This window comes from Caretta caretta, chromosome 3 (assembly GCF_965140235.1).
Source record: "Caretta caretta isolate rCarCar2 chromosome 3, rCarCar1.hap1, whole genome shotgun sequence".
Lineage (NCBI taxonomy): Eukaryota > Metazoa > Chordata > Testudines > Cheloniidae > Caretta > Caretta caretta.
Window position 1 is genome coordinate 108,785,826 of NC_134208.1, and position 27,152 is coordinate 108,812,977.

Below are 27,152 nucleotides of genomic sequence, written 5' to 3' on the forward strand. Positions count from 1 at the left end.
TGTTCAAAGTAACCACCTCAAATCTCTAGTGAGCAAAAAAACCCACAATCCTTCCGAAACAGAAAAGAACTGTTTCCACTATAGAAATAAAGGGGTTGAATAGATATCCTGTAATAAGTATTTCAACATTGACCTCAGGTATTATCTGATGACAATTTCATGCAGAACAGAGGCACTCTCTATTACATTTTTCTACTTTCTTTCCCGTGTGGTTTAGAAGAGAATATTCCATACACAGCATTCTGTAATGGTCATTTTAATTATTACAACAGCAAGCCACATGAAAATAGCACTACACACATAATTATACATGGTAACAATGCTTATTGAAGCACAGGAATAGAAACAATCAAAATACTTTTGTGCGATACATCTTGCCATAGCAAAAATCCTAGCAAAGCTCGAGGAAAGTCAAATAACTCTCTATGGCTACATAGAGAGCATGGCCAAGGAGAACCTGCTAGTTTACTCAAGTCAAGCTTTGAGCACTATGTCTGAGAAATATGAGCTGAAGATCTGCTTTTCTTCTGTCAGTAAGGAGCTGCATGTTGTAGGGTGACCAGATGTCCCGATTTTATAGGGACAGTCCTGATTTTTGGGTCTTTTTCTTATATAGGCTCCTATTACCCCCCACCCTCTGTCCCGATTTTTCACACTTGCTGACTGGTCACCCTAGCGTGTTGTCCCAGTGTGACTTTTCTCCACACGACTGAAACCACAAGGCTGTAGCTTGGTATTTTACCAGAAAGAAAGGCTCATGCTGCCCATGCCACACAAAGCAATTTAAAGCAGTTACATGGAAAAGAATACAAGTCAAATGTAAGTGTCAGATAATCCATTATAAAGCAGGCTGTTCCTTTGCAGTAGGACAATGGTGTCATTAAGTAATCTCTGCACCAGAAAAGTGCTGCTATGGATTAATAAGTGTGATACACTCTAACGGTCTGTAAAATGCTATGCTGTACAGTGAGACTGTCTAGCTTAGATGAGAAACAGGGAGGCTAAATAGGTGCACTAGTAAAGCTGAGAGGTGACCATGGGCGGTGATGGGCACTGGAGATAGAAAAGAGGAGCCTGGAAGTTCAAATGAAGTGTTCATCTTTTGACAGGGTGGGGTGAGATAGTAGGGGCAGGCAGAGATATGAGACTAATGGAAGAAGCCAGCGGTAGCGTTGATATTCGGGAGACAAGAGTATAAAGTTATAAGAGGGGATGTGAGGTCACCCAGGCATGGAGGATGTAGGGAGACAAAGAGATGACTCAGGAGAGGGAACATTAACAGAAAAACAGGAGAGGGGAGTGGAATGAGCTACAATGGGAGAAAGAAGACCTGCAGTTGAGGAGATAGGAGGAGAGAGAATAAAGAAGTTGGAGTTCTGTCTGTGAAGATGAATGTTCTTTACAGAATAAAGAAGGAGACAGTTCTATCATACATTCCTACTGGGTCAGAATTCCTCTGGCTCAGTCATTCCAGTAGTCTGTAAATGGCCAAATACACACCTCCCAAGGAGCTATTGTAGACACCTGGGACAGGCAGTCATCCCCAGTGCTGCCACTGAACCACAATTTTGCTTAACCTCGTGAATTTATCAGTTTGAATCAGGGTATAATTGTCCCTATCTCAGAGGGGTGTTGAGTTTCAACTAACCTTTGTAGTGATACTTGGACTGAAGGTCCTGTGGGAAAATAATTTCTTTCTTTTTTCCTCTCTTTCTATTTGGATACCCGGTCCCCTTTTACCCATTCCAATGCATCTCTCAATACAATTATTTTATATATAAACTCCAAATGTGAAATTCTGTCCGCACTGAAGTCAATGGTGAAGTCCCATTGACTTCAAAGGAGCCAGAATTTCACTTTAGGTTTCTAATCATACTGCTGCCTACTTTCTCCTGGGTGAATCCTCTCTCTCTCTCTGTTTCTCTCTCTCTAGCACAGGTGCCCCTGTGGGGGCAATAGCAATACAGTTTGTCCCCTTATTCCTTCACAGTGGTAGGTATACACTCCAATATATAGGCCCTGCTGCAGCAGAGCACTTAGGCATTGAAATCAATGGGACTACTCACGTGGTTAGCTACACATGTGCTGAAGTCTTTAGGACCAGGATCTAAATCACCATGTTATTTAATACAATAATCTGATAACTAAAAGAGAAGTAGTGTTACATTTCTCTGAATATCTGAACAGAAGATTGTTTCTTCAGTCCTCATGAAAGCAATTTTCTTCTTCTTGCTGTACAGGCATGCTAAGTATCAAGTGTTCAGCCCAAAAGAGACAGTTAAAACAGGGACATATTTCTCTTTGTTCATTGCTCTGTAGACCTTGGTTTTAATTAACATCAGTTTGTTATCTTCATTATTGCACACTAAAGAGTTGGATTATAATGATTTTAGACAAATAGCTTAATCTAATAAAACATTTGTACTACATTTAATTCTAAGAGATTTAAGAGAGATTTGAAAATGTGATCAATAGCAGGGTTATATTAAAAGATCTCAAATGGTTTTAAAAGTGGAGAGAACTATTTTTGTACCTTGATATCAGAGACTGGAAAAGAGAATTGTAGTTTGATGCTTTAACTGGTTCTACAGATCCACAAATAGCTAGTACTTAACAGTAGCACAACCGAGAAAGTACTCCTTTTCTTCTTGAAGGAACTGTAACACAGAGACGTTGGTTCCTTTGAAAGTATAAGCTATCCTAAATACGCAGACTTGATTTAAATTGTGTTGTGTTATTGATTCATTAAGTGTAAGATGGCCTACTTCTACAAACGTCTCTGTGTGCAGACTGAAGTCAATACAGCTCCATTAGGGATTCAGAGTCAGATTCATCCCTGCACAGGGTAGGCAACAGCACAGGGATAGAGGAAAAGGGACTCGTGTCTCCCCTGTTCCAAAGGCAGTAGCTTATGTGGCCTTGGCCCAGGCTATAGAATCCCTGAAGGTTGAGCTAATATATGTCCTTGTTGCAGTGGTCAGGGTGCAGATATTCCCTGGCCATGTCTCCTCCCACCATCTACTGTCCCTCATTCCTGACTGGCTCTGCACTATCTTACACCTGCCCTGTAGCCCTGTGACGGGGTGACGATTCACCGCTGCAGTGCCTCCTGCTGGTTGGCCAGGGAATTAGCTCTTTTCAGCCAGGAGCGCCCTCTGCCAATCAGTGTCTCGCCTGTCGCTGGCCCTGTGCCCCTCCCAGACCCCGGTGCCCTTCTAGATTAGGGTTCTTCCCTCTGGCAGTACCCCTCAGTCTGGGTCTTTCCTCCCCAGGGGAACCCACAATCCCTCCCTTGCCTCAGTGGCTACTGTCAGTCATCCTCTAGCCCCCACTCCCTGGAGCAGACTCCAGTCTGCACCACTCATCAGCAGCAAGGGAAGTCGGACTAGCTGCCTCTGTCTAGGTCTGGGCTGCTCCTCTGCAGCCTTAGTACCCTTTTGTGGGCCTTTACCTCGGCCTGCAGCCTGGGGGTCTGCTAGGCTGGAGCTCCCCAGCTCCCTCGACCCTTCCCCAGCACTGCCCTGCCCTGTCCTGCCCTAGGTACCCTCCTCAGCTTCCCAGGCAGCCAGGTCCTCCTCTCTCCATGTAGCTAGAGAGAGTGTCTCTCTTTCAGCTCCTGGCTAGCAGCCCTCTTACAGGGCCAGCTGTGGCCTGATTGGGGCATGGCCCCACCTGTGGCTACTTCCCCCAATCAGCCTAGCTTTCCTCTGGCTACAGCCCTCTCTTAGGGCTGTTTTAAGCCCTTTGAGGCATGGCAGGGTGATGACCCTGCCACAAGCCCCTTTATACAGGGTGGTACCAGGGCAAGAGGAGGTCTTAACATTTCTCTTTTGCAAGGTAGAATCAGTTACCATTCATCATCCTTGCAATCCCAGCCCTACAGCTAAATGCCTACTCTGAAACTTTCCCCTTGAAAGCAGTAGTATTGAAATTCTCCACACCATAGCATAATCCTTTAGAGATTAAACTGTGGTCCTGAGAGGCTTTGTGGCTGGTCCACTGAGCGGTGGCTGGTCACATGGTACTGTTCCTGTTCATTTTCTGCTGTTAATTGCACTAAAACAAGTACAAAGTTTAAGAATCCCTGCTTGAGGGATTTCGGGTAAAGTCTTCAAGAGTGCATCAGTGACTTAGGTCCCACTGACTTTCAGTGAGAGAGTGGAGCTTCTATATATCTAAGACTTTTGAAAATAGGATTTGGCTACTACCTCTCTTAGGGATCTTTGAAAACATTACCCTTAATCTTGCCGTACTGCATGTTCAACATTTCCATTGAAGTTTATAGTAGTTTTAAGTCAACAAGGGCACTTGGTAGTAGGAAATTAGGAGTGAAATATAATAAGCAATAGACACAGTAGAAACCACTAATTGCAGTGTGGTTGTATTCAAACACCTGTGGCTGGCCCATGTCAGCTGACTCGGGCTGGAGCCCAAGCTCTGGGATCCCATGATGGGGGAGGGTCCCAGAGCTATAATCCAGCCTGAGGCCTAACATCACACTGCAACTGTATAGCCCCACAGTCCAAGTCCGGTGAGACTGTCAGCTGACACAGGCCAGCGGCAGGTGTTTAAATTGCAAGGTAGCCATACCCAGTGGGGTTGCAGGCTTTATAAAACCATAGAATTTTATTTTGGTTTCTGAGAAACTTTTGAGTTTCACCAAATGCTTTTTACCCTGACATAGCTAACTAATTTTCAAAGGAACTGTCATTTTCAAAATTCTAACTAAATGGAATCCTGTACTATGCAAGTGACAGATTCTGGGTGCCTTGTAATTCTTTCACTGCTTCTAGGACTATAATAACAGAAGAATGCGATTTTAAAAATGCAGCCTCCCAGAACTCATGGTCTGCCAGAGCCAAACAGAACTTGGACTTCAAAAACCAAATTTGTATTTGGCGTAAATTGCTGTAGGTCCATTCAAGTGAATGGAACTATGCAGATTTGCACAACTGCAAATCCAGCCTTCACAACGTTTTGATTCTCTTCGGAATCTAAAACCTATGGCTTTGGAAAAACCACCTCTCCCAGCCCTAATGAACAGAGTGTGTGCATCATTTTTAGTTGTGTTCCTCATACACTCTATTAGAACAGGACAAGAGCAATTAGCAATAGTCATAAAAAGTCACGTACCATAAATTGTTCGGCTAAGTGAATCAATATTCTTTTTTAAATAACATCATATCAGCTACACCACTATTAACAGCATACCTTTGTTGTCCTGCATGTTAAATGTACAGAATTATGTCCCTTAACAAACAGTCTTAGAAACCCTCATTCTTCTCTTCTCACTCAGTAATATCATTCATTTCTGTGTGAAAGTAATTAGAAGTTAGATATGCAAGGGTCCCAAACTGAAAGACTTGGATCAATCCTCTGTTTCAAGGACTAGTGAAAGCACCTTAAGCTATTGACATGGCTGTGAAATAAAAGCTCAGAATTATTCCTAGGTAAAGTGCTCCACTGATGAAATCATAATGACATTTCCTGTTTTAGGTTGTGCCCATTCAGTAGAGTCAAGGTGGTCACAGTGTTCTTGGCATTACTTTTCAGAGAAGTCATTCGTATGGCAGAGGAGCTGAGCAGATAACTGGTGGATCTCTCTTGATGAGATTTCCTCCTGCAGGAAAGCTGACTGTTGAAATGTCTCCTAAAACTCTCACTCAGAAAATACAGTGCAAATGGGTTGACGCAGGAGTTGCAGAAACTCAGTACTCGGGCCACTAAGGTAATGATCATATGTCCTAGTGATGGGTCGATCTCACTGTAATTAAAGGACCGGTACATGTACAATACATGGTTAGGGAACCAGCAGATGGCAAAAAAGCCAACAAAGACCAGAACAATTTTTGCCAGACGCTTTCGAGTTTCCATCTAAAATGATAAATCAACAGAACCCAAATTAACAACACAGAATAGAACTAATCCACATAACAGACTTAATTAATACATGTAACATTTCACTTAACATTAACTCTAACAATGAATTCAGATAAGATCGGTAAAATTACTTCCTTTAAGGGCTAAATTACTTTTGCTATCTCATTTGCTTTCATTTCTCATGTACAGTTCACTTTCATTAACCACTCCTTAGCTGCTTGCAGCTACACTAGATAAACTGGCCTTTATATATGGGTTTGTTAAATAGATAAGTACACCAAGATGGACTCATATTCCAAGTATATATTGGCTTTCAGCCACCACATAAGATGGTAGAATAGATTCCTTTGGAACATATCTCAACCCTTGGCTAATTTGAAAAAAAAATTGAAATTTGGAGACATTATTAGTCTGATGCATGGAGTGTTAGCTAAGCAACGGCACTTACATCCCATTATTTCCCGCTGGGGCTGAAATGCCACAGCTTGTACCATTCTCTTAGCAAATCCCCAGAACAGGTGCTCTTAGCACTCAGTGGCATCTCAGATGCAGACTGAGGTAAAGGGTCTGGTAAAGCATCCAAAGTGAGACTAGAGAAGCAGTTCCCAATTGCATTGCTGTAGAATAGTGGGAGTTGCAGGCCACCTGTTCCTCCGAAGCCATTTACAGGGCTAAATGTAGGGGAATATGGCCAACACACTGGTCCTCACAAAAAACAAGATGGAGGGAACAGGCCAGGTGGTCAACCCCTGAAGACAGTGAAGGTAGAAAGCCACTGTGTGTTCCCTCCACTGTAGGAAAAGCCAGGGCCTGCTGTGGGGAGGAGGGCTTATGCGGAGGATTCCTGCTTTCTGGCTCTATTTTTTACTAGAAAAACTCAAATGAATTTGGGGGTGTTGGTGGGTTGCAAAACTCTGTGAACTAAACCAGTAAGTATAGTTCACCAATACCCATCCAAACCCAAACCAGCAGGTTTCACACAGCCATAGAGAGCATGCTGTTTTCTATCTCTGCAAAGTTTGTGCCTTGAAGGGCACACACTCTAGGCCTCTGAATCTCTTCCTGCTTCTACTGGGCCTGATTTTCCATTGCCTTTCACCTTGTGCAACCATGTATACTTGTACAAAGTGAGTTGGAAATTGGCTATAAATGCTACCATTCCGATCGAATAGGATTTTACACCCATTTTGCACTCTATTCGCAGCTGTAAATTGCAAAGCTAGCAGAAAATATGAGATGTGTACGTTCCCCATCTGTTCTCTTTCTTAGAGAAACTCTGGTTGGAAGCAGGAATCTGAATCCTTTACCATTTATCAAGTGTTATGTACATAGGTCAGACTGTCCTCCCCCTTTTAATCTAATAGATAAACTCAACAAATAAGTAAAGCAAAAATGTGTTTTGTTTTTTAAAGAATCTCTGGCAGTTTCGGAAATGTGATGAAAATTAGCTTTACTTTCCATGAGGTCAAACAAATGGCTCTTTATATTTCACAGAGTAAGAAAATGGTCCGTGCAGTGCTGGTAAGTGTGTGTTTTTAAAAGGAAACAGGCTAGAATAGAAACAAAATGTTGAGTACAGAGGACACAAGGAATTTTTTTCATTATTCTGTTAAACATATTTTTAGATAGTAAATAGTTTCTCTCTTCTCAGGGGGTGAAAATGTAACAGTCTAAAATGTGGCAGCAAATACCCTACCTAATTCTTTTAATCAGCATTGGTCTTTTATTAAGCAATCTAAGCTGTCTGTAAAGTGGATGTAGGATTTTGAGGCAGTTTCCCTCAGAAAGATTTACTTTGTTGAACAGTAAAACTGTTGTGTCATTTCCATTGATGAGTAGGCTGCTGATATGACTTGTTGATCTGTCACATTGATTTCAGTTGGCTGTTAATATGCTCTGTCTCAAAGACTTGTAGCATATTGTAATATAGAGGATGCAAAGAAGGATGGTACTACTAAATATGGATTGTGGAGAACCTCTGTACATTCAGCATTTCTATTCAGATGAATGCCTCCAAAATCTGACTGCTTATCCAAGCCACTTTGTTCTAGAAACAAGAAGAAATCCTTACATGGATTTTCAGCACTTCGTAGTTTCAACTAGACTAGAAGTCCTACAAGAACTGTCTTTTCTGTTGTATTTCAATACCTAGTTTCCAGGCACAAGGTTTTTTTACACCTTTGATGAATCTGGCCCTTTACAGTTTGTTTCCACAGATTACTCTGTAATGCACTGGATTTCTTTCAGCAAGAGATGAGTATATATAGGTCAGAAAACTACAACTGGTTGCCCCAGCAAATGCTGTTTCTTAACAAATACAAAAGTGATCGCTAAATCAACAACACATAGAAATACTCAAGTCACCAATACCATACATTAGTATAAATAGTAATTAATGTCATCAGTTGAATCGTTTCTGTTTCTTACTACAAAACTAAGACAGAAAAGAAATAAACACACTCTTCAGCTTGTTTTTCTTTGTATTTCTTATCTAACAGAGTAAAAATACTCATTCCAAACTAGTCTTAGAACTGTTGTAAAATAAGATTTAACATAGGGAGATTTTTGAGATAATGGGCCCATGCCTATGAGAATTTTAATATAATCCTAGGCCTATACTATGTATTGTAACAAAGTTCCTCCTCTACCTTGGTGGGTCTTGCGCTTATTGACGGATTTGCTCGCCTTGGAGCTTCACGGCAGCCCTCAGTTTGGCCATTTTCGTGAACCCACAGTCCAGGTCAACTCCTCCTGTGTCTGACCAGGAGTTGGGAGGTTTGGGGGGAACCCGGGCCCACCCTCTACTCCGGGTTCCAGCCCGGGGTCCTGTGGAATGCAGCTGTCTAGAGTGCCTCCTGGAACAGCTGTGCGACAGCTGCACCTCCCTGGGCTACTTCCCCATGGCCTCCTCCCAATACCTTCTTTATCCTCACCATAGGACCTTCCTCCTAGTGTCTGATAATGCTTGTACTCCTCAGTCCTCCAACAGTATGTGTTCTCACTGTCAGCTCCTAGCACCTCTTGCTCCCAGCTCCTTACACATGTACCACAAACTGAAGTGAGCTCCTTTTTTAAACCCAGGTGCCCTGATTAGCCTGCCTTAATTGATTCTAGCAGCTTCTTGATTGGCTGCAGGTGTTCTAATCAGCCTGTCTGTCTTAATTGTCTCCAGAAGGTTCCTGATTGTTCTGCCTTCTGCTACTCTCCTGTAGCCATCCGGCCCGACCCTGTCACAGCATGTTACAGCTTTTGTGCTTTTATTTTAAAATGTGTACAGCAGACAAATCTTTCACTATACAAGTGCACTGCAAATAGCTTACCTGTCTTTTAGAATGCTCACTATATTCTCCAGGGATATTGTGTGCACTCTTAATTAAAGTCTTAGCAATATGATAGTAGTAGATACTAATGATGGTGAGAGGAATAAGGAAATATACTAAGAATATCAGCACAGAGTGGATCTTCGGATGCATGTCATCTGTCTGGGGATATGGTATGCATGCCCTGAAACTGACGTTATCTGTGCCATTGATGTGGGCCACTTCAGAGAAAACTGCTTCAGGAACTGCTAACATCATGGAGATTATCCAGATGGCAAAAGCTTTAAAACACGTCCACAGAACTGCATTTGATGTTTGGATGTCCATGGGATTTACAATTGCTTTGTACCTGGAGAGGGGCAAAAATAATTAATTAATTAATAATAAACATTCTATGTCTGATGCATAAAGGCAATACAAGCCTTTGATTAAAGTAACATGTAACACTTGAATTTTTCTGATGTGATGTGTCATAGATGTACATATAATCTATTTTACTACAGTATATTGTATTTATTAATGTATATTAAATATAATATTTAATAATTACATTTTTTCTGTGAAAACCACGTGTTGTATCAAGAAATTCAATTCTCTCTCTCTCTCTCTCTCTTTCATGACAGGACACTGAATTATTATAGCTGCAGCCACACCACCTGGGACTGTGGTCTTGTCAGCTCTCATCAGTTAAGTAGTGTTAGGCGTGAACCAGACGCTGCCAGAAATTGATGTTGGTGATTCAGTAGATGGTACACTGTCACCTGAGCCATCACTGAGTCAGTGTTAGAGGGTACTGTGCTGTTGGTGGTGTCCTCTTTAAACTGAGACATAAACCAAAGTTACTGATCACTTGTGGTAACAAAGAACCCCTGGCTTCTGTTCTGAAGAATAAGGGTGGTCAGGCTGCCCAGTGTGTCCTGTTTACTTAAATTCCCCAGGCATTTTCAAAGGGACACATTATTCTTCACTCCCTGTCCTAGGGCCCAATCCTGTGAGGTGCAGAGCACCCTGCCCGCCAACTGAAGTTAGTGGGAGTGGAACTCAGCACCTGCGAGGAGGCATTCAGCATATTGAAGAATCTGGCCCATTGTTTATATCTATGAAAAGACATGGAATAGGAAATGGTAAGTAACAGACTACAGATGAAATCAAACATAAATGATGTATTACAACATTAATGAAAAGCAATTATGCAGCTTCTCTATTTGTACAAAATTGGCACAGATGTAGATAATAGGACAATCTGAAATCTATGAGCTGATAGATTTCTATAAACAAATTTGGCTAGGTTTTATTAACATTTGGAAGTAAACCTAAGTAAGGAATGTTATTTATTTAAATTACCAAGGAAACCCATGTTCCCATTAACCTCTTTGATGAACCCAGCCCATTGTACATTGCCAGTTAGGTCATGTAGTTATTATAAATGAGTTTTCAGTTTTAATTAGAAGTCTTCCCTAAAAGTCTATATTCCTCCCTTTTCTAACATTACCACCAATGGCAAGGGTGCCTCATTGTAGGAAAAAGAAAAGGAGTACTTGTGGCACCTTAGAGACTAACCAATTTATTTGAGCATGAGCTTTCGTGAGCTACAGCTCACTTCATCAGATGTATACCGTGGAAACTGCAGCAGACTCCTTTTCTTTTTGCGAATACAGACTAACACGGCTGTTCCTCTGAAACCTGTCATTGTAGGAAATATTTTTATAATAAATTTTCTTTCTCTGGAGCTTGGGCATTCTGCTTATAAATACATTCACATGCTCACTTGAAGCTCCCACTGTGAATATCTGAACCTGCCTAGTGGGTATGTTACAGAGCTTCTTATTGTTGGCATGGAAGAAACTCCCTCTGTCATCCTCCCCCCTAACCCCTTCCCTCAACACACAAACTAAATATCTTAGTGTTGGAATGAAAGAGTATCCTCTTCCTAAAGTATTTTTGTTGGAGGCACATGGTCTCAAACCCTAATATTGATTATATCATCTGTGACGATTATTTTAAAGAAACAGATATAATTGCCGCTTCAAGAGAAAAAAAGCCACTCAGGTGCTAGATACTATCATCTTCCATTGCACCTAATACTATGGGAAAGAGCTTTCTTGTGATTTGTTGCTTTTAAATAATAAAATACCATGAATCAGGACAATAATTTACTATAAATATTCGTTTTATGAATGAAACAGCAAAGTACCATTCTCAACATCTGTACTTCTGTGACTGCACTAATGTCATTCAAGGGACTGAGACCTAGGGTCTCTAAAGTATTTAGGCACTTAAATACCTTTGAGGACCTGGGGCTGGCTGAGCTCCCTCTGCTTGTGCTGTTTTCAGTATTGTATTCTTTCCTTCCTGCTTACAGAATATGCATGCATGGGAAGACATATAAAAGTTCAGATATTATCAAAATACGACTCTGGGTACCGAGAGTAAATCTGAGTGCTAAAATATGTTTCATTTCCTTCTGACTATTTTCCTTCTCCTCCCCCAACAACTTCATCATTCTCACTGAAGTTGATTGGGGAAAATAAATTTTTTAAAACAATGAACCAAATTCAGTGTTTGGATGTGCATATAGGGCTCCCATGAATCCAAGTGCAAAATTTAGCCTGGTGTTCAGTCCTTTTCCAGTGCTATGAAAGTATGGGAGATTATCAAAAAGTGTCTGCATGAAATGATTGAAATTTGGAAGGGTCACCATGTGTTAATGCCATATTTGCTCTATGAATCCTCATGGAGAAGTTTAGAGAAAAGAGACAGCAACTGAATGAGGTCTTTATGGACTTGGAGATGGTTTATGATCATGTACCACAAGAATTAGTTTGGCAGACTTTGGGACAGAAAGATGTGCTGGAAGGATATGTCCTTCTTATCTAGGATATGTATGATGGAGTGACTACCACAGTCAAAACCAAACATGGCTACAACTGAGAATTTCCAGTAAATGTTGGCCTGCGCCAAGGTCAGCATTGAGACCTTTTTTGTTTTTGTTGTCTTGGATGTGGTAAGTGAGAATATACGAAGGGAGTCACCTTGGAATATGCTGTTTGCTGATGACTTTGTGATCTATGCAGAAGACTGTGAGATCCTGCAACCAACTTTCAACAGTGGCAACACAGTTTACAGTGAATGTTGGTAGGACTGAGGCTGTGACAATTGATGGAGGAGGACCTGCCATAAAGGATATTACAAGCAAAGAACTTAAAGTGAAATAATTTAAATACCTTGGATCAATGGTTGCTGACAATGGTACCTTCCTGAGCGATGCCTGAGATCATACCAAAGCTGCTTGGTGCAAATGGTGAGCGATGCCCCCAGTTTTTTGTGATAAAAAGATACCAACAAAGTTAAAAGCTAGAGTGTACAGAACTACAATTCAACCCGTCCTAATATATGGAACCGAGACTTGGCCAGCAACAAGAAAAGAAATCAGTATGCTCTCCCCCATGGAAATAAAGATGTTGAGATGGTCAGTTCCATGATAGAAAATGAAATGAGGTTGTGAGAGGCCTAATGCAGGTTGCCCCAACTGAAGACAAGTTGAGGAAGGTGAAGCTACGTTGGTATGGATGTGTCCAGTGGAGACCTCAGAGTTATGTTGGTAGGATGGCCTTTGCGATGATTATGGATGGAAGATGATCAAGGGGGTGGCCAAAGACTCAGAACATGGACTGGATATCAGCAGAACTTAGAACAATTTTCATGACAGCCAGGAGTATAATCATGAGTTTTGGAAGAAGGCTTTAAAAGTTGCCAAACTGGAATAGGGAAGTAGCAAGAAAAAAGAAAAAGAAGTCTCTAGTCCTTACAGCTATACCACCACTACAGGCATCAGACTCCCTGTGCTACTCTGCACTGTACTGAGTCCACTTCCTGCCACATACACTGTACCCTGAAATGAAGCACGTCTAAATGCCTTTTGGGTATAGCTTCAGCAGCTGGACTAGGTTTTTCTCTTACAAAGCCATTAGAGCCGCCACTTTCAGGCAGCTTGTCAGCCATCAGGTAAAGCGGGTTTCAAGGTAACAGCCACAATGACAAAACAGAAATATCACTTTTGCTTTTCTGCAAATTTGGGGTGTTTCTTTCCTTGTCTGTTTGCCACCAATGAGATCTGTTTCATGGGCCTGCAGCACTAACAAGCAGCCTTGTCCAAAACATGCCAGATTTTCTCAGTACTTCTAACACTGAGATGACTCATTTGCTTAGGCCCTGATCCTGCACCTTTGAAGTCAGGGGGTGTTTTACTGTGCAGGATTAGGGCCTTAAAACTACACCATGTAATCTGCATGGAAATCAATTGAAACGAGGACCAACAAAGTAGTCAAAGGCGGGTGATCCTCACATCAGGAAGATCTAGTCCAATCTTTGAGCAGGGGATTGGACTAGATGACCTCCTGAGGTCTCTTCCAACCCTAATATTCTATGATTCTATGATCAGAAACATCCATTTCAGCGTTATGTTCTAGAGACAAGCTCCATCCACACAAACTGTTCGACAGCAATCTGAGAAGTGTAATGAAAACCATTTGTCTGTACCTTACAAAAGAAAATCCCTTCCATTTCTTAACAAAGAACCATAATTAATATTGTCAAGGAATATGGAACTACAGGGATTTCCTTTACTTTTATTAACAATGCTGTTGACCATATAAATAAACTCCTGTAGTAATGCCAAACAATTAAGTGCAATGTCCTGTGTAAATGAGATGTATATGCTCTCACCCCTTACATATAGACAGTGCTAACACACCATATTCTCAGCAGATGTAAATAAGCATGACTTCATTTGTTGTTTGCAGTTGTGTTGTAGCCATGTTGGTTCCAGGATTCTAGATACAGTGTGTGAGGTAATATCTTTTATTGGACCAACTTCTGTTGGTAAAAGACAAGCTTGGAAGATATCACCTCACCCCCCTTTGTCTCCATAATTTCATTGACATCACTGGGGCTATGCCTCTTTATACCAGCTGAAGATCTGGCCCAAATTGAGGTGTTATTAACTGATCTCTTTCTATAAAGGCAAGCACCGATACTGACCTGCAGTTATAGAGACAGCTGGATCCGCCAGTTATGAAAAGAGTGAATGTTTTTTTCAATTTGAAGGCGTTTGTAAAAACATAGATGATGCAAAAGTTATATCTGATTACATTGCATTCCTGCTGTTTTTGAAACGATTGAAACACAGATTATGTTTATCTGAGAATTTCAGAGACGTTAATGTTGCCAGCTACTGACTCGAAAAGAAAAGGTGTTGATCACTGAGATGTAATTTAAAGCTGATTATTGAAATTGTCATATTACTGTGATTTTTATTGGGCTATGTTTTAAGGCTATTGGGGAAGTTTTTTTGGTACAACTGACAGCCACATAGCTTCCATTTTAAGATAACAGGACCAGTGCTTAGCCCACAGGTAATCCCCCTGTCATAAATATAAAGGGAAGGGTAAACCCCTTTGAAATCCCTCCTGGCCAGGGGAAAGCTCCTCTCACCTGTAAAGGGTTAAGAAGCTAAAGGTAACCTCGCTGGCACCTGACCAAAATGACCAATGAGGAGACAAGATACTTTCAAAAGCTGGGAGGAGGGAGAGAAACAAAGGGTCTGTGTCTGTCTGTAGTCGTCTTGGCCGGGGATAGACCAGGAATGGAGTCTTAGAACTTTTAGTAAGTAATCTAGCTAGGTATGTGTTAGATTATGATTTCTTTAAATGGCTGAGAAAAGCATTGTGCTGAATAGAATAACTATTTCTGTCTGTGTATCTTTTTTGTAACTTAAGGTTTTGCCTAGAGGGGTTCTCTATGTTTTTGAATCTAATTACCCTGTAAGATATCTACCATCCTGATTTTACAGGGGGGATTTCTTTATTTCTATTTACTTCTATTTTTTATTAAAAGTCTTCTTCTAAAAAACTGAATGTTTTTTCATTGTTCTCAGATCCAAGGGTTTGGGTCTGTGGTCACCTATGCAAATTGGTGAGGCTTTTTATCCAACATTTCCCAGGAAAGGGGGGGTGCAAGTGTTGGGAGGATTGTTCATTGTTCTTAAGATCCAAGGGTCTGGGTCTGTAGTCACCTAGGCAAATTGGTGACGCTTTTTACCAAACCTTGTCCAGGAAGTGGGGTGCAGGGTTTTGGGAAGTATTTTGGGGGGAAGGACGCGTCCAAACAGCTCTTCCCCAGTAACCAGTATTAGTTTGGTGGTGGTAGCGGCCAGTCCAAGGACAACGGGGGGAATATTTTGTACCTTGGGGAAGTTTTGACCTAAGCTGGTAAAGATAAGCTTAGGAGGTTTTTTCATGCAGGTCCCCACATCTGTACCCTAGAGTTCAGAGTGGGGGAGGAACCTTGACACCCCCAAAATGTCATCTGCCATGTTCATCTCTCTACTGGCATTTTACTTTGAGTGTGATTATGTATAGGTTTGAAATATAAGAAGACATTATTTAGCTTGACAATATAAAGGGTCATCAGGAGTCTAAATACAGAATTAAGGTGTATCTCAGCACTTTTTATGACGAGTCAGTGTCCAGTAGTAGATCATGCAGAGAAATTTTAGACCGGGAGGGTGAAAAGTAAACCCTCTAAAGCAAATCCTGCTTTCCTTACATGAGCAGCTGCATTGACTTAATGAGTCTGTTTGCCTGAGTAAGATGAGCAGAATTTGACTATTCAGTACAGGAGAAAATGACCTTATTCATATGTTCTAGTGTCCTGGGAAGTTCTTTCAGGACACCTGAAATGTCCCAGTTTTTCATAGAATCAGTCCATCCATTTGGTTCTGTTTGTTTTTTAACAAATATAAAATGCTTGTTCAAGACATATCCCTTTGCTGAGTAGAACTGCCTCTGCATTTACCAGTGGAATGATCATTCAATGTGATGACAAGCATTAGGAGTGAAGAGAAGTTGAATGGGTGAGTGGAGACATGATTAAAACTGTTCATATGCTCAAAGTGAATGTCAGTGACACATGTTCAGTGTTTCATGATAAGTTTCTGCGGAAACAAAATCTGCCATGCCAAAAAATTGGTCCTTTTGACCCAGGAACTGGCAGCAGCAATAGCCTAGCATGACACTTTAAAAAAGAAAAGGAAAGCTTATGCTCAAATAAATGTGTGAGTCTCTAAGGTGCCACAAGTCCTCCTTTTCTTTTTGCGGATACAGACTAATACGGCTGCTACTCTGAAACTTTTAAATAAGATACTCTTGTCTTTGGTATGATGATTTCTCCACCCTAAAAGGTGTCACCGTAAAAAAATTTCCCATTTTTGATTTTGAAAATATGATCACCTTGCAGGTAGGAAGTACAATTCTATCCTACTCAAACCCTCCTCCCCCCGTCTATATCTGGAGTTTCACAGGAAGATGGGAATATTTCTCTGACTTTTCTTTTTCTCTTGCCTCTTCCTCCACCTCTCATCTAAAATAAACCTACTGTACTTCTTACAGGCTAACAAAAGCCTCCCAGCAGGAGGCCAACTCACAGATCCATGAAGAGCCATAGCCTCTTACTGCCACTGGCCTGAATCCATTTACCTGGTATTGCACAGCCTTTCACTGACTGATAAAAGACATCTTTATCTATTTGCTCAAGCCTGTTCCTAAGGAAGGTGATGATGTAAGAACGAAAGGAGTATTTTCCAATATTCTCTATTGTAATGATATTTAAGCGTATACATGCATCCAAAAATTCGCTGATGGGCACCTTTTATACAACTTAATGTGCCATAACAGATTCGGTTCAGTATGGAATCTGGTCAGAAAGGCTAGCAGTGACTGCGAAAACAGCAAAAACGAAGGGCCTGATTCTTCATTCCATGACACCCATTTTACACCCCTGTCTAGTCTAGTAATAGACTAGATGATCAGGCTATAAAACTTATTGGCTCCTATGAGTCTTGTATCCTGGAGGTTTGAATGGGCAAAGCATTTGAAGGGAGTGAAGCATTTTGGGTTTTATTCCTCTCCCCCTTGCCCTCAGTATGGGCCTGATCCAAAGCCCACTGAAGTCAAGGTCCTTAGTGAACTAATGATTTCCAAAAACTTCCCAGTACATCGGAACAGGTTGGTTTCAGAAAATGGGGAAAGTGAAACAACTTCACTATAGTCTGTTTAAAATAACACTCCCACTAATACATAATTTATATAAACATCATTTCAAGGTGTGTATATATACCCACCTCGATATAATATACTGTATGGCCATTGCTACTGCCCAACCTTAGGCAGTGGGTCAAGAAGCACACTATTGCTCTGCACATGCCTGAATAAAGAAAATCAATTTTCATCTCCTAAAGGTACGACTATCAGAGGAGAAGGTCAATAAAAGATATTATTTGCCCATAAGCATAAATGTCTGGAGGCAGAAGCCTATGGTGTACAAATCTGTTCAATTACAGTTTACCCTTATAAAACTATTACTGTCATAAACCGTTCCCCATGTTTCCTTTTTAAACTCAGTGATGGGCAGAATAATTAAAGAGCAGCTACAGGATAGCATGTCCCCCTGATTTTCAGAAGTGTCATGGCAATACTCAGGCAGTGTAAATGAGTACAAAGCTCTGTTGACGTCAGAGTCATGTCCATTTACTGCAGCTGAGGATCTGGCCTAACATTTTAAAATCCTGAAGAAAAGGAAACTGTTGCCTCATCTGCCTTTTCAGCTGTTCCATACCAGTTGCCTTAGTCTCCCCTTTTCAACATATCTGATTCCATTTCATTTGCACCTTCTGCAGAAGCTTTGCATTGTAGCAACACAGAGACATCCCCCTAGATTTTTGTGTATTTGTTTATTGTACCTAACAAAAGGATCAAAGACACAAAAGTGTATTTAACAAAAATAAAGAAGGTATGGAGAGAAAGCAAAAATACACAATTAAAGAGCTCAGTGTGTAAACCAAGTAGTGAAAAATAAAACAAAAGGTAGAATATTAATGTGGAAAAAACAATGGATAATACAAAAGGAACAACACACACACAAAATAGGAAATAGACAGAGAAGGCAAAATGAAAAATGATACACAAAAAAATTAAACCCCCAAAACCATAAAGCCTGAAAGAACGGATGTTTCTATAACAAAACACACATTAGAAATATTCTGTTTCTGATGCAATTCTGCAATCTGAAGCAATGATGCAACATAAGTATACATTTTGGGTGAGAAATATATAAAAATCAATTTCTCTGTGTGTGTGTGTGTGTGTGTGTGTGTGTGATTTATATATATATTATTTATAGAATAAATATGGAAGGTACTTAGCTCTTATATTTATATATATAAAAGAGCTAAATATATTCACTATTTATTCTATTAATAAATCTCATCTCAGTATGGTCAGTAAGAAATCTTTCCCCCCTGGATAGCATTGCCCAAAGAGCTATGTGGACTAGGTTTCCTTTTTCACCTTACTTTGGACCACTGCTAGAGGCAGAGTACTGATCTTGATAGTATGATCCAATGCAGTAAATCCGTACACTCCCCTACATTCAGTTAAGCTGTGTGAAATGGTTAAAACTCAGAACAAACTGGAGGATTTGGGGCTTTTCATACTGTAAGTAGGTAACATTCTGATCCTCACCTGAAGAGAAAAGATACATACAATGCATATAATACACAATGCCCCTTTTCTGGGGGTTGCCTTTATTGTTAACTTACATAACAACACCAAAACATAAAACTCAGCTTAAGCTATCTCCCAACAGAACCTTCTCTGGCCCAGACCCTAGTTCTCTGTGTCTCATCCCTGGTTTACACTACGAGTTTAGGTCGAATTTAGCAGTAGTCAGTAAACTGCACTAGCGAGCTTTTAAATGTCCAAATGCACATTCTATCACCATTCTGCACTTGCTCAGCCTACAGTTGAACTGCTCCTTACTACTGTTCAGGGTGGCTGTGTATGGCCTCATGAGCCATGGCATTAAGGGGTAGGCTGGATCCCCAAGGATAACTATAGGCATTTCAACATCCCCAAGGGTAATTTTCTGGTCTGGGAAGTAGTTCCTTCCTGCAGCTGTTCAAACAGACCAGAGTTCTTGAAGATGCGAGCATCATGCACCTTTCCCGGCCATCCCATGTTGATGTCGGTGAAACGTCCCTTGTGATCCACCAGTGCTTGCAGCACCATTGAAAAGTACCCCTTGCAGTTTATGTACTGGCTGCCAAGGTGGTCCGGTCCCAAGATAGGGATATGCATTTCGTCTATTGCCCCACCACAGTTAGGGAACCCCATTGCAGCAAAGCCATCCGCTATGACCTGCACATTTCCCAGAGTCACTACCCTTGATAGCAGCAGCTCAGTGATTGTGTTGGCTACTTGGATCACAGCAGCCCCCACAGTAGATTTACCCACTCCAAATGATTCCTGACTGACTGGTAGCTGTCTGGCATTGCAAGCTTCCAGAGGGCTATCACCACTCACTTCTCAACTGTGAGGGCTGCTCTTATCTTGGTATTCTTGCACTTCAGGGCAGGGGAAAGCAAGTCACAAAGTTCCATGAAAGTGCCCTTATGCATGCAAAAGTTTCGCAACCACTGGAAATCATCCCAGACCTCCAAGACTATGCGGTCCCACCAGTCTGTGCTTGTTTCCCAGGCCTAGAATCAGCGTTCCACAGCATGAACCTGCCCCATTACCACCATGATATCCCCATTGCCAGGGCCCGTGCTTTGAGAGAAGTCTGTGTCCATGTCCTCATCACTATAATGATCACGCTGTCGTCACCTCCACTCCTGCTTTTGCAGGTTCTGCACATACTACAGGATAATGCGCGAGGTGTTTACAATGCTCACAACAGCAGTGGTGAGCTGAGCAGACTCCACGCTGCCGTGGTATGGTGTCTGCAGGAGAGCAGAGTTGCAGTGGAAGCGGTAGATGACAACGGATGCCACAGAACGACAAGAGGACCTGCGAGCTAGATTCATGGCACCAACCAGGAGAGCAGAGTTGCACTGGAAGCAGTGGATGATGATGGTTAGCAGTCCTACTGCACCGTCTACTGACAGCAGTATGGTGTCTGCACAGAAAAAAGGCGTGAAACGATTGTCTGCCATTGCTTTCACGGAGGGAGGGGCGACTGATGACATGTACCCAAAACCACCCGTGACAATGTTTTTGCCCCATCAGGCATTGGGAGTTCAACCCAGAATTCCAATGGGCAGTGGAGACTGTGGGAACTGTGTAAGGAGGTGGGGATGGCAGATACAGCACTCGGTATCTGATTGACTACACCTGTTGGATGGTTTAAATTTCTTCAAACCCCTCCATCATACACTCAGTGTGCCAACGGAATTTAGCACAAAAAAAGTGTAGAAAATAATTACTTTTTGCCTCCGGTCCATGTTTTAAAGAGAGACAGACTTGATTAGGAGAATGTGGACACCTCTGAACACAGACTTCTAGTCAAGATAAATCTTTTACTATTAGTTCCCCACTTATGGGATAAAGTCCATAAAACAATACTACTTGTAATGATGTTGCAGCTCTGCAAATGCTGACACTGTGACATGACATTACTCATGAAAATACCACTTTCTGTGGCCTATGTCTCATAAAATGACCTCATGGTCCAGTGTGTATGCAAATATTTAAGGATACAAACCCAGTAGCTGCTATGGGATATTTTGCACCATTGCTGAAAGACCTCATCCTATTATTTTAATTGGGTATCTGACAATGTAAGAAATAATAGAGGTATGAAGTGACTCAACAAGCATTTTATTTTCTATTATAAAGTCAGAAATCAGCACTGAACTCACATATTTTTAAGGTTGTATAGAACTGTAGTTGTTTTTCTCTCCATTTCTACATCTACTTTTGCATAGTTCCAAGAAATGCTACTTGAAGCCATAGAAGATTAAAGTAATATTGTATTGAATAGCTGAGCTATTCAAATCTTAATAATGATGTAAGGTGCTGATCCAGCAAAGCACAAAAGCAGGTTCTTAACTATAAGCATGTACTTAAATGTTTTTGGATTGGGGCCAAAATGATGATAGGGCTTTGCTATTAAAATGTAGGAGTTAAAAGGCTGGCTCTAGTGTAGTCAATGACAAATCTCTTATTAACTTCAAGGGAGCCTGAATTTCAACCATGACCATTACTCAATTATCCTAAAAGCTATCTAATTAGTGCTTTCTTTCGGTCATGCTTTTAAAAGAGAAGAAAAAGTCACTCTGTATGTATGGTGATAGGACCCGATTTATGCTTGGTCTAATTCCATTGATTTCAATGGAGTTACACAAGGGCTGCATTTGACCCTCTGCACTTTAAGCATTTGTTAAAAGGAAAAATAAATCTAGAGAAAACAGCAGAATTATATTTGATCACAATATTAGAAAAATGTGACCATGCAAAAAAGTATGAGCTATAAACAGTAGCCCATGGTATTGCTAAAGGAAGCTGAAAATGTTAGGCTGAATCTTTAGCTGGTGTAAATCAGCATAGCTCCATTTACACTTCCTGAAAATCTGGTCCATTATCCTTAACTCAGCAGAATCCCACTTGTTTCACTTCCAGACACATTGAAACTTGTTTTCTAGGCATTTTACAGATATAATTGTTTCTAATCCTCACACAGTACAATTTCTACAGGAAGTTTACATGGAGAAAGATCATGGGAGCCCAGTATTCTACAAGGGACACAATACAAGGTTCACATTTGTTTCACTAAAAGGAAGAGGTCACCAGTTTTCTGAGAAAATATTTATCTGTAACTGAAAGGTCAAATGAAATACAAAGAACAGTTAGAATAGCTGTCTATGGAATGAGTACCACTGTAATATCCAAACAAGGAAATTAATATATAATTGACCCCCATCCACAACAAGTCTCAACACTCAAATATACTGTTCAGTCCATGGTGACTTATGAAGTCAACCCTTGTAATATTTTATTTTCAGAAATCACCATTACTGTAACATGTGTCACTTGATGTAGGGAATTTCCAAACTTATGATTACTATTAATTACACTATGGGAATATTTAAACCTTTCCTTTTTGCTCCTCATTCCAGTTTCTCCCAACTCCTTTTATACAATCCAAATAGTAAATATAGGCATACTTTAAAAAAAAAACTCTGAATATTTTATATATGTTATTTTGTATGTTTAACCCCATTGAAGTTTAAAGGGAAAAATTCAATCCCTTTTTCCTCCTAAAGCTAAAAAAAGATAAATTCACAAATCTCTCCTTAGGTCAGTCTAAATATTTTCAGTTGATTCTCGTGTCAATGATAGACCAGAAAAACTTTTAGTTCCAATGCAGTAAAAAAGTACAAGTACTTTAAAGGGTATCTTTGAAAAGAGTACGTTTACTGTGCACCAAACTAACCATGTAGTAAACTACAGTGGGACCCCTGTAACTTCTTTGGCAATTAGTCCAGCATTCCTTCAGCATGAATGCCTTCCATTTAGTTCAATGGGAGCTTAAGGTCCACAAAAGTGCAGGATAGAGTTGAAAGAGTCCTCTTCAACTCCCATTAAGTCAAGACTCTCATTGACTTTAATGAAAGCTGGACGGTGTCCAAAAGTAATAATGACTCAGTCAACTGAAGTCAATGGAAGTTTTTGCTGAGTAAAAACTGATGGATTGAGATTGGTAATTATTTACCAAGTGAATAAGTCCCCAGTGAATGAAAAGATAATCTACAGAAGAAAAGAAGAAATACAGCTGTCAAATAATATGCTTGGCTTTATCAGGGAAATCACTCACATTTCTACTACACATAATACAATACAACCCTCTAAAATGTTAAAGGAACCACCTGTAATAAAAATATTTTACACAGTCAAGACAGTGTGTGTATTGCTGTTTTCTAGGATGTCAACACTAAAATATATGCAGTCATCATGACTTCAGTAGTATTATTACTTTCATGCATCTTGATTAATATAACGAGGATGCAAAACTATATGTATAATAATACTGAATTTATGATGACTCAGAAGTTATATCTCAAAAGTAAAATAAATGAAACTTGAACCTCTATACCACATCCTCCATATTTCACTGGTGATTTGACAAATCTCTGATTTGAAAATACATTCTTTCCATATCATATAGAATATCACAATAGCACTTTTTAAAATGAAAGTATATTTTGCATGTCCACTTTCATATACAAGGCAGTTTGAGGTAAATTCCTGAACTGATGAAATTAGAGTGTTACATTCTCCTTTAAGGATCTTTCATAAGTTGTAGTCAAAAATACCAAACATTAATATAGATTGAATGCTTTATACAAAAGTAATAATATAGGGCCTGATTCAAAACCCACTGAATTAATCTGACTTTGAGGGGCTTTTGGATCAAGCTTTTAGATGAAATTAGACTCTTTTGCAAACTGGCTGAAAAACTGGGGAAATAATTTTTTTATACCCTGAAGGAAAAAGTTAAAACAAAAACAAAACAAAAAACAACAAAAAACTTGTGTAAAGCTAAAGATACATTTTCCAACACAAACCTTTATCACTGTTATACACTGAAAGCCAGTCATACGTGCACATGGTCAGATAAGACTTCCACAGAAGTCAGTGAGAACTTTGCCTGAAAGAGTTCAAGAACTTTCATCTGTAGCTGAAGAAAAGTGTTCAAAACAGGAAAGAAAAAAAGATGATAATAATTTAAAGGATGCAGTCAGTCATTTTGCAATACTTTTGTCATTTAGGACCTGAGCCTGCAATCCCTTCCTTATTCAAGCAAATACTACACCTGGGAACAGTCCCAGTGGAGTAATAGGGCTGCTCACATGAATAATCACTACCACTGTGAGTAAGAGTTGTCAGACTAGGACATGAGGGATGGTGAAAAGAGAAAGTGTATTTTTCTTTATCTGCTATTCCTCTAGAAAAGTTTGAAAATGTTAACGGAGCTGATCCGGTAGCCTTGAATTCCTTGAATGGTTCTCTTTAAATCATTTAGCAGAAAGAGATGCAGGAATAAACCCTTTCCTCTTTATGTGTTGGTTATTGGGGGAAAAGGGGAGGGAATTTGTTTGTTGTTTTTTATGTATTTTTGGAATGGAGATGAAATGGGTATCACTGTTTTGGGCAACAAAATCAAGGTATATAATTCAAGGGCATGTCAAAACAGAACATTTTGGTGCATCAGCATTCCTATGATACCAGAATAGTTCTGGTACTAATATCTGGTAGCTAGTTGCTCCTGTAGAGCAGAAATTTCTCTCTTCTCTCTCTCTCACACACACACACACCCTGCAGATAATGATGATCTCTAGGCGTATTGCCATCTTACCTGTCTGCACTCAGGGCGGTGAGAGTGAAGACGGACACGCCCACCGAGGTGAGCTGGATGGCAGGGATGAGTTTGCAGCCCACCTTTCCGAACATCCATTCCTCGAAGAGGTAGCGGGAGGCATCCACCGGCATGCAGGTCACCAGCAGCAAGAGGTCTCCGGCGGCCAGGCTGGAGATGAAGATATTGGGCACGCTTCTCATAGCGCTGTTGGAGATGAAGATCTTCACCAGGGTGATGTTGCCTAGCAAGCCCACAGTGATGATGAGCAGGTAAAGCGAGGGGATCACACAGCGGACGATAAACACCGCCGTGCCCCGGGAAGGGGGCAGGAGGTCTGTTTCCAGCAGCACCCCTGGCACCAAAGCATTGCTTACATTTCCTCCTGGGGGCTGCACGGTGAGGTTGAGGGAGAGCTCCCCAGCCATCCTCCCAGCTCCGGAGATACCAACTGCAACGGGAAAGAGCAAAATAATTTGTCTCTGAGTCAGCAAAGAAAATCTTGTTCTTTCTTTCTTCCAAGTTTTCTCCCACCAAAATCGCAAAGGAGGGATTGTCTGCGGACAAACACTGAAGAGTTAAAAGAGAGAGACCTTCAGTTGTGTCATTTCTCTACCCAAAGCCACTTCTTCGGGGTCAGAACAGTCTCTTGCACATTGGGAAGATGAGGGGAACTAAACGAGATCCAGAACGCAGCTTTCTGTTCTTAATCATCATCTTCAGGATGCTTCTGTTCTGAAGGGCGCATCCCGAAGTCCTTTCTCACAGCTGGTCAGATGGGAATAGTGATGGGACTCGCATAACTTCTAGCCGGGTCTTCACTGCTCTGGCAAGAGAAAAGACTGCAGCCCTCCAGGGTCTATGGACCTGTACAGCTCCTTCCACAGGCTTTGATGATCCCCAGCCTCTTCCTGTGCTGTGTTTCAGTCCCTTTCTGACAGAGCCCAGCTGATGGACTGGAGGCAGGCTGGGTCTTCTACTGCCTCAGTCCTTCCATTTTTACATTCGCCCAGCTCCGCCTTGCTGGGAGGAGCCACCAAACCCATTGGGTTGAATGCCTGAAGTTTGGTCCGTTGTGGTTGTGGAAGGAAGGAGCTCTTCATCTCCAGATGAAGGAACGTTTGGCTCGGACAACAGTAAAGAAGGCGATAGTGAGCACGCTCCACACCTGTCCTGCTCCGAATTACTATCATTTCCAGCTGGAGCCCAAGTCGGAGTGATAAACCAACCACCTAGGAATGCTGCTAACTAGATAGCTCTGCCTTTGGCCCAGAGAGCTACCCAGTCCGTGTTACTGACTCTAATGCCCATGCATCTAGCGGGCGGGGTGGTGTGGGGTGGAGCTGTCCAGCTTTTAGTGCTGAAAACACGTAGACTGTCCTTAGGAAAGAAAACCTTTTTAGTCCCGGACACTTTCCAGTGACTCTTGAAACTGACTAGCTTTAAAGGGGGGTGGGGGGCGGATGGACCTATATTCAAACATCTTATCCAACTGTGTTTGTTTTGTCGAGTTCAAAGAGCGTTTGGCCAACAGGCTAAGAATGTTTTGTTTTGAGTTTTTGGTTTGTAATAGTTCACCTAAAATTCGTCTGGATTAAGGAAATGGAAAAAGCTGAGATGTATCCGTGCTGTGATATGCCAGTGGCAAATCAATATATATTGTAAGTGATGGTTCGGTCTGTGTAGCATAGGGTCTCTCACCAGAGTGCCTTGCTCTTCCATTAACCAACATGCTTGACATCTTTGTTGAAACACGGTGGGTCGCTCGAAAATTCTTAAACTACAGTTTGGGGACGGGTGTGCGTCTGGATGTTTTTGTCATAAAAGACTCACATTTGGTTTCCTAATTGTACCCTACATTTTCAGCGGGATCCATTAGTTTAATGCGATGCACCTGTACAAATATCGTACAATGGAGAAACATCTAGGTGAGTGGAAGTTTTCAATGTGAAGAGCCGGATTATAGCAATGCAGTGAAACAGCGCTAGTTGCCATGAGTACTGTCTGGAAATTGTTTTCTATCTTTATTTTTTCTGAATGCTACCAAAAGGCATGGAACAAACGTGCACTGTTCATATTATTAAAACAATACCCATGGTATATTTGGCATACAGGATTAAAATATTATGGCATCTAGAAAAAACAAGATTAACGAATGAACACATGCAGAAAATGGTGAAGTGGCAATAGGAAACTAATATCGTAACAAAGTCTGTCACCTGTATGAGATAATACATATCCTGTCAACAGTGCATTATCCAGTAAAGAAACTGGAATTATAAGGGAAACTGGTTTATCTTTAATACATCTTTATATACATAAAGATAACCATACATACGTTTAACACACTATTGCTTCGCAAGCCTACCATCAATACATTAATTCCTGGGTTGTATTCCTGGCTCTGCCATTGATTGGCCTGCGGGGTGACCTTGGGCATGTCATTTCACCTCTATGTGCCTCAGTTTCTCCATCTGTAAAAAAGGGGAAATGATATCAACCCCCCTTGTAAAATGCTTTGAGATTTACTGGTAAAAAGTGCTATAACAGCTATGTTGTTGTTATTTTGTTACTGTTGTTTTTAAAAAATATAACATTTCTAATCTCCTGGAATATATAATTTATTACAGTATTGTAGATTACTGATTCATGTACTGCAGAGTACTATTTTACAGAACACAGTAGATTGTACCGGAAACA

At 40.9% G+C, this 27,152-nt stretch overlaps 1 protein-coding gene across 2 annotated transcripts; it reads right to left on the reverse strand.

Annotated features, from left to right (window-relative positions):
• Positions 1–240: 240 nt before the first annotated feature.
• NMBR (neuromedin B receptor) lies at positions 241–25,635 on the reverse strand. 2 transcript variants are annotated; one of them, XM_048844369.2, is made up of 3 exons: positions 24,453–25,635; positions 9,201–9,549; positions 241–5,874 (listed from the first exon to the last, which is right to left on the reverse strand). In XM_048844369.2, exons 1-3 carry the CDS (start codon positions 24,878–24,880, stop codon positions 5,473–5,475), a joined length of 1,179 nt encoding a protein of 392 aa, XP_048700326.1. In that variant the 5' UTR covers positions 24,881–25,635; the 3' UTR covers positions 241–5,472. The 2 variants fall into 2 exon arrangements, with proteins under 2 accessions (XP_048700326.1, XP_074982883.1); XM_075126782.1 differs by lacking the exon at positions 24,453–25,635 and adding an exon at positions 11,485–11,547.
• Between the last annotated feature and the right edge of the window lie 1,517 nt (positions 25,636–27,152).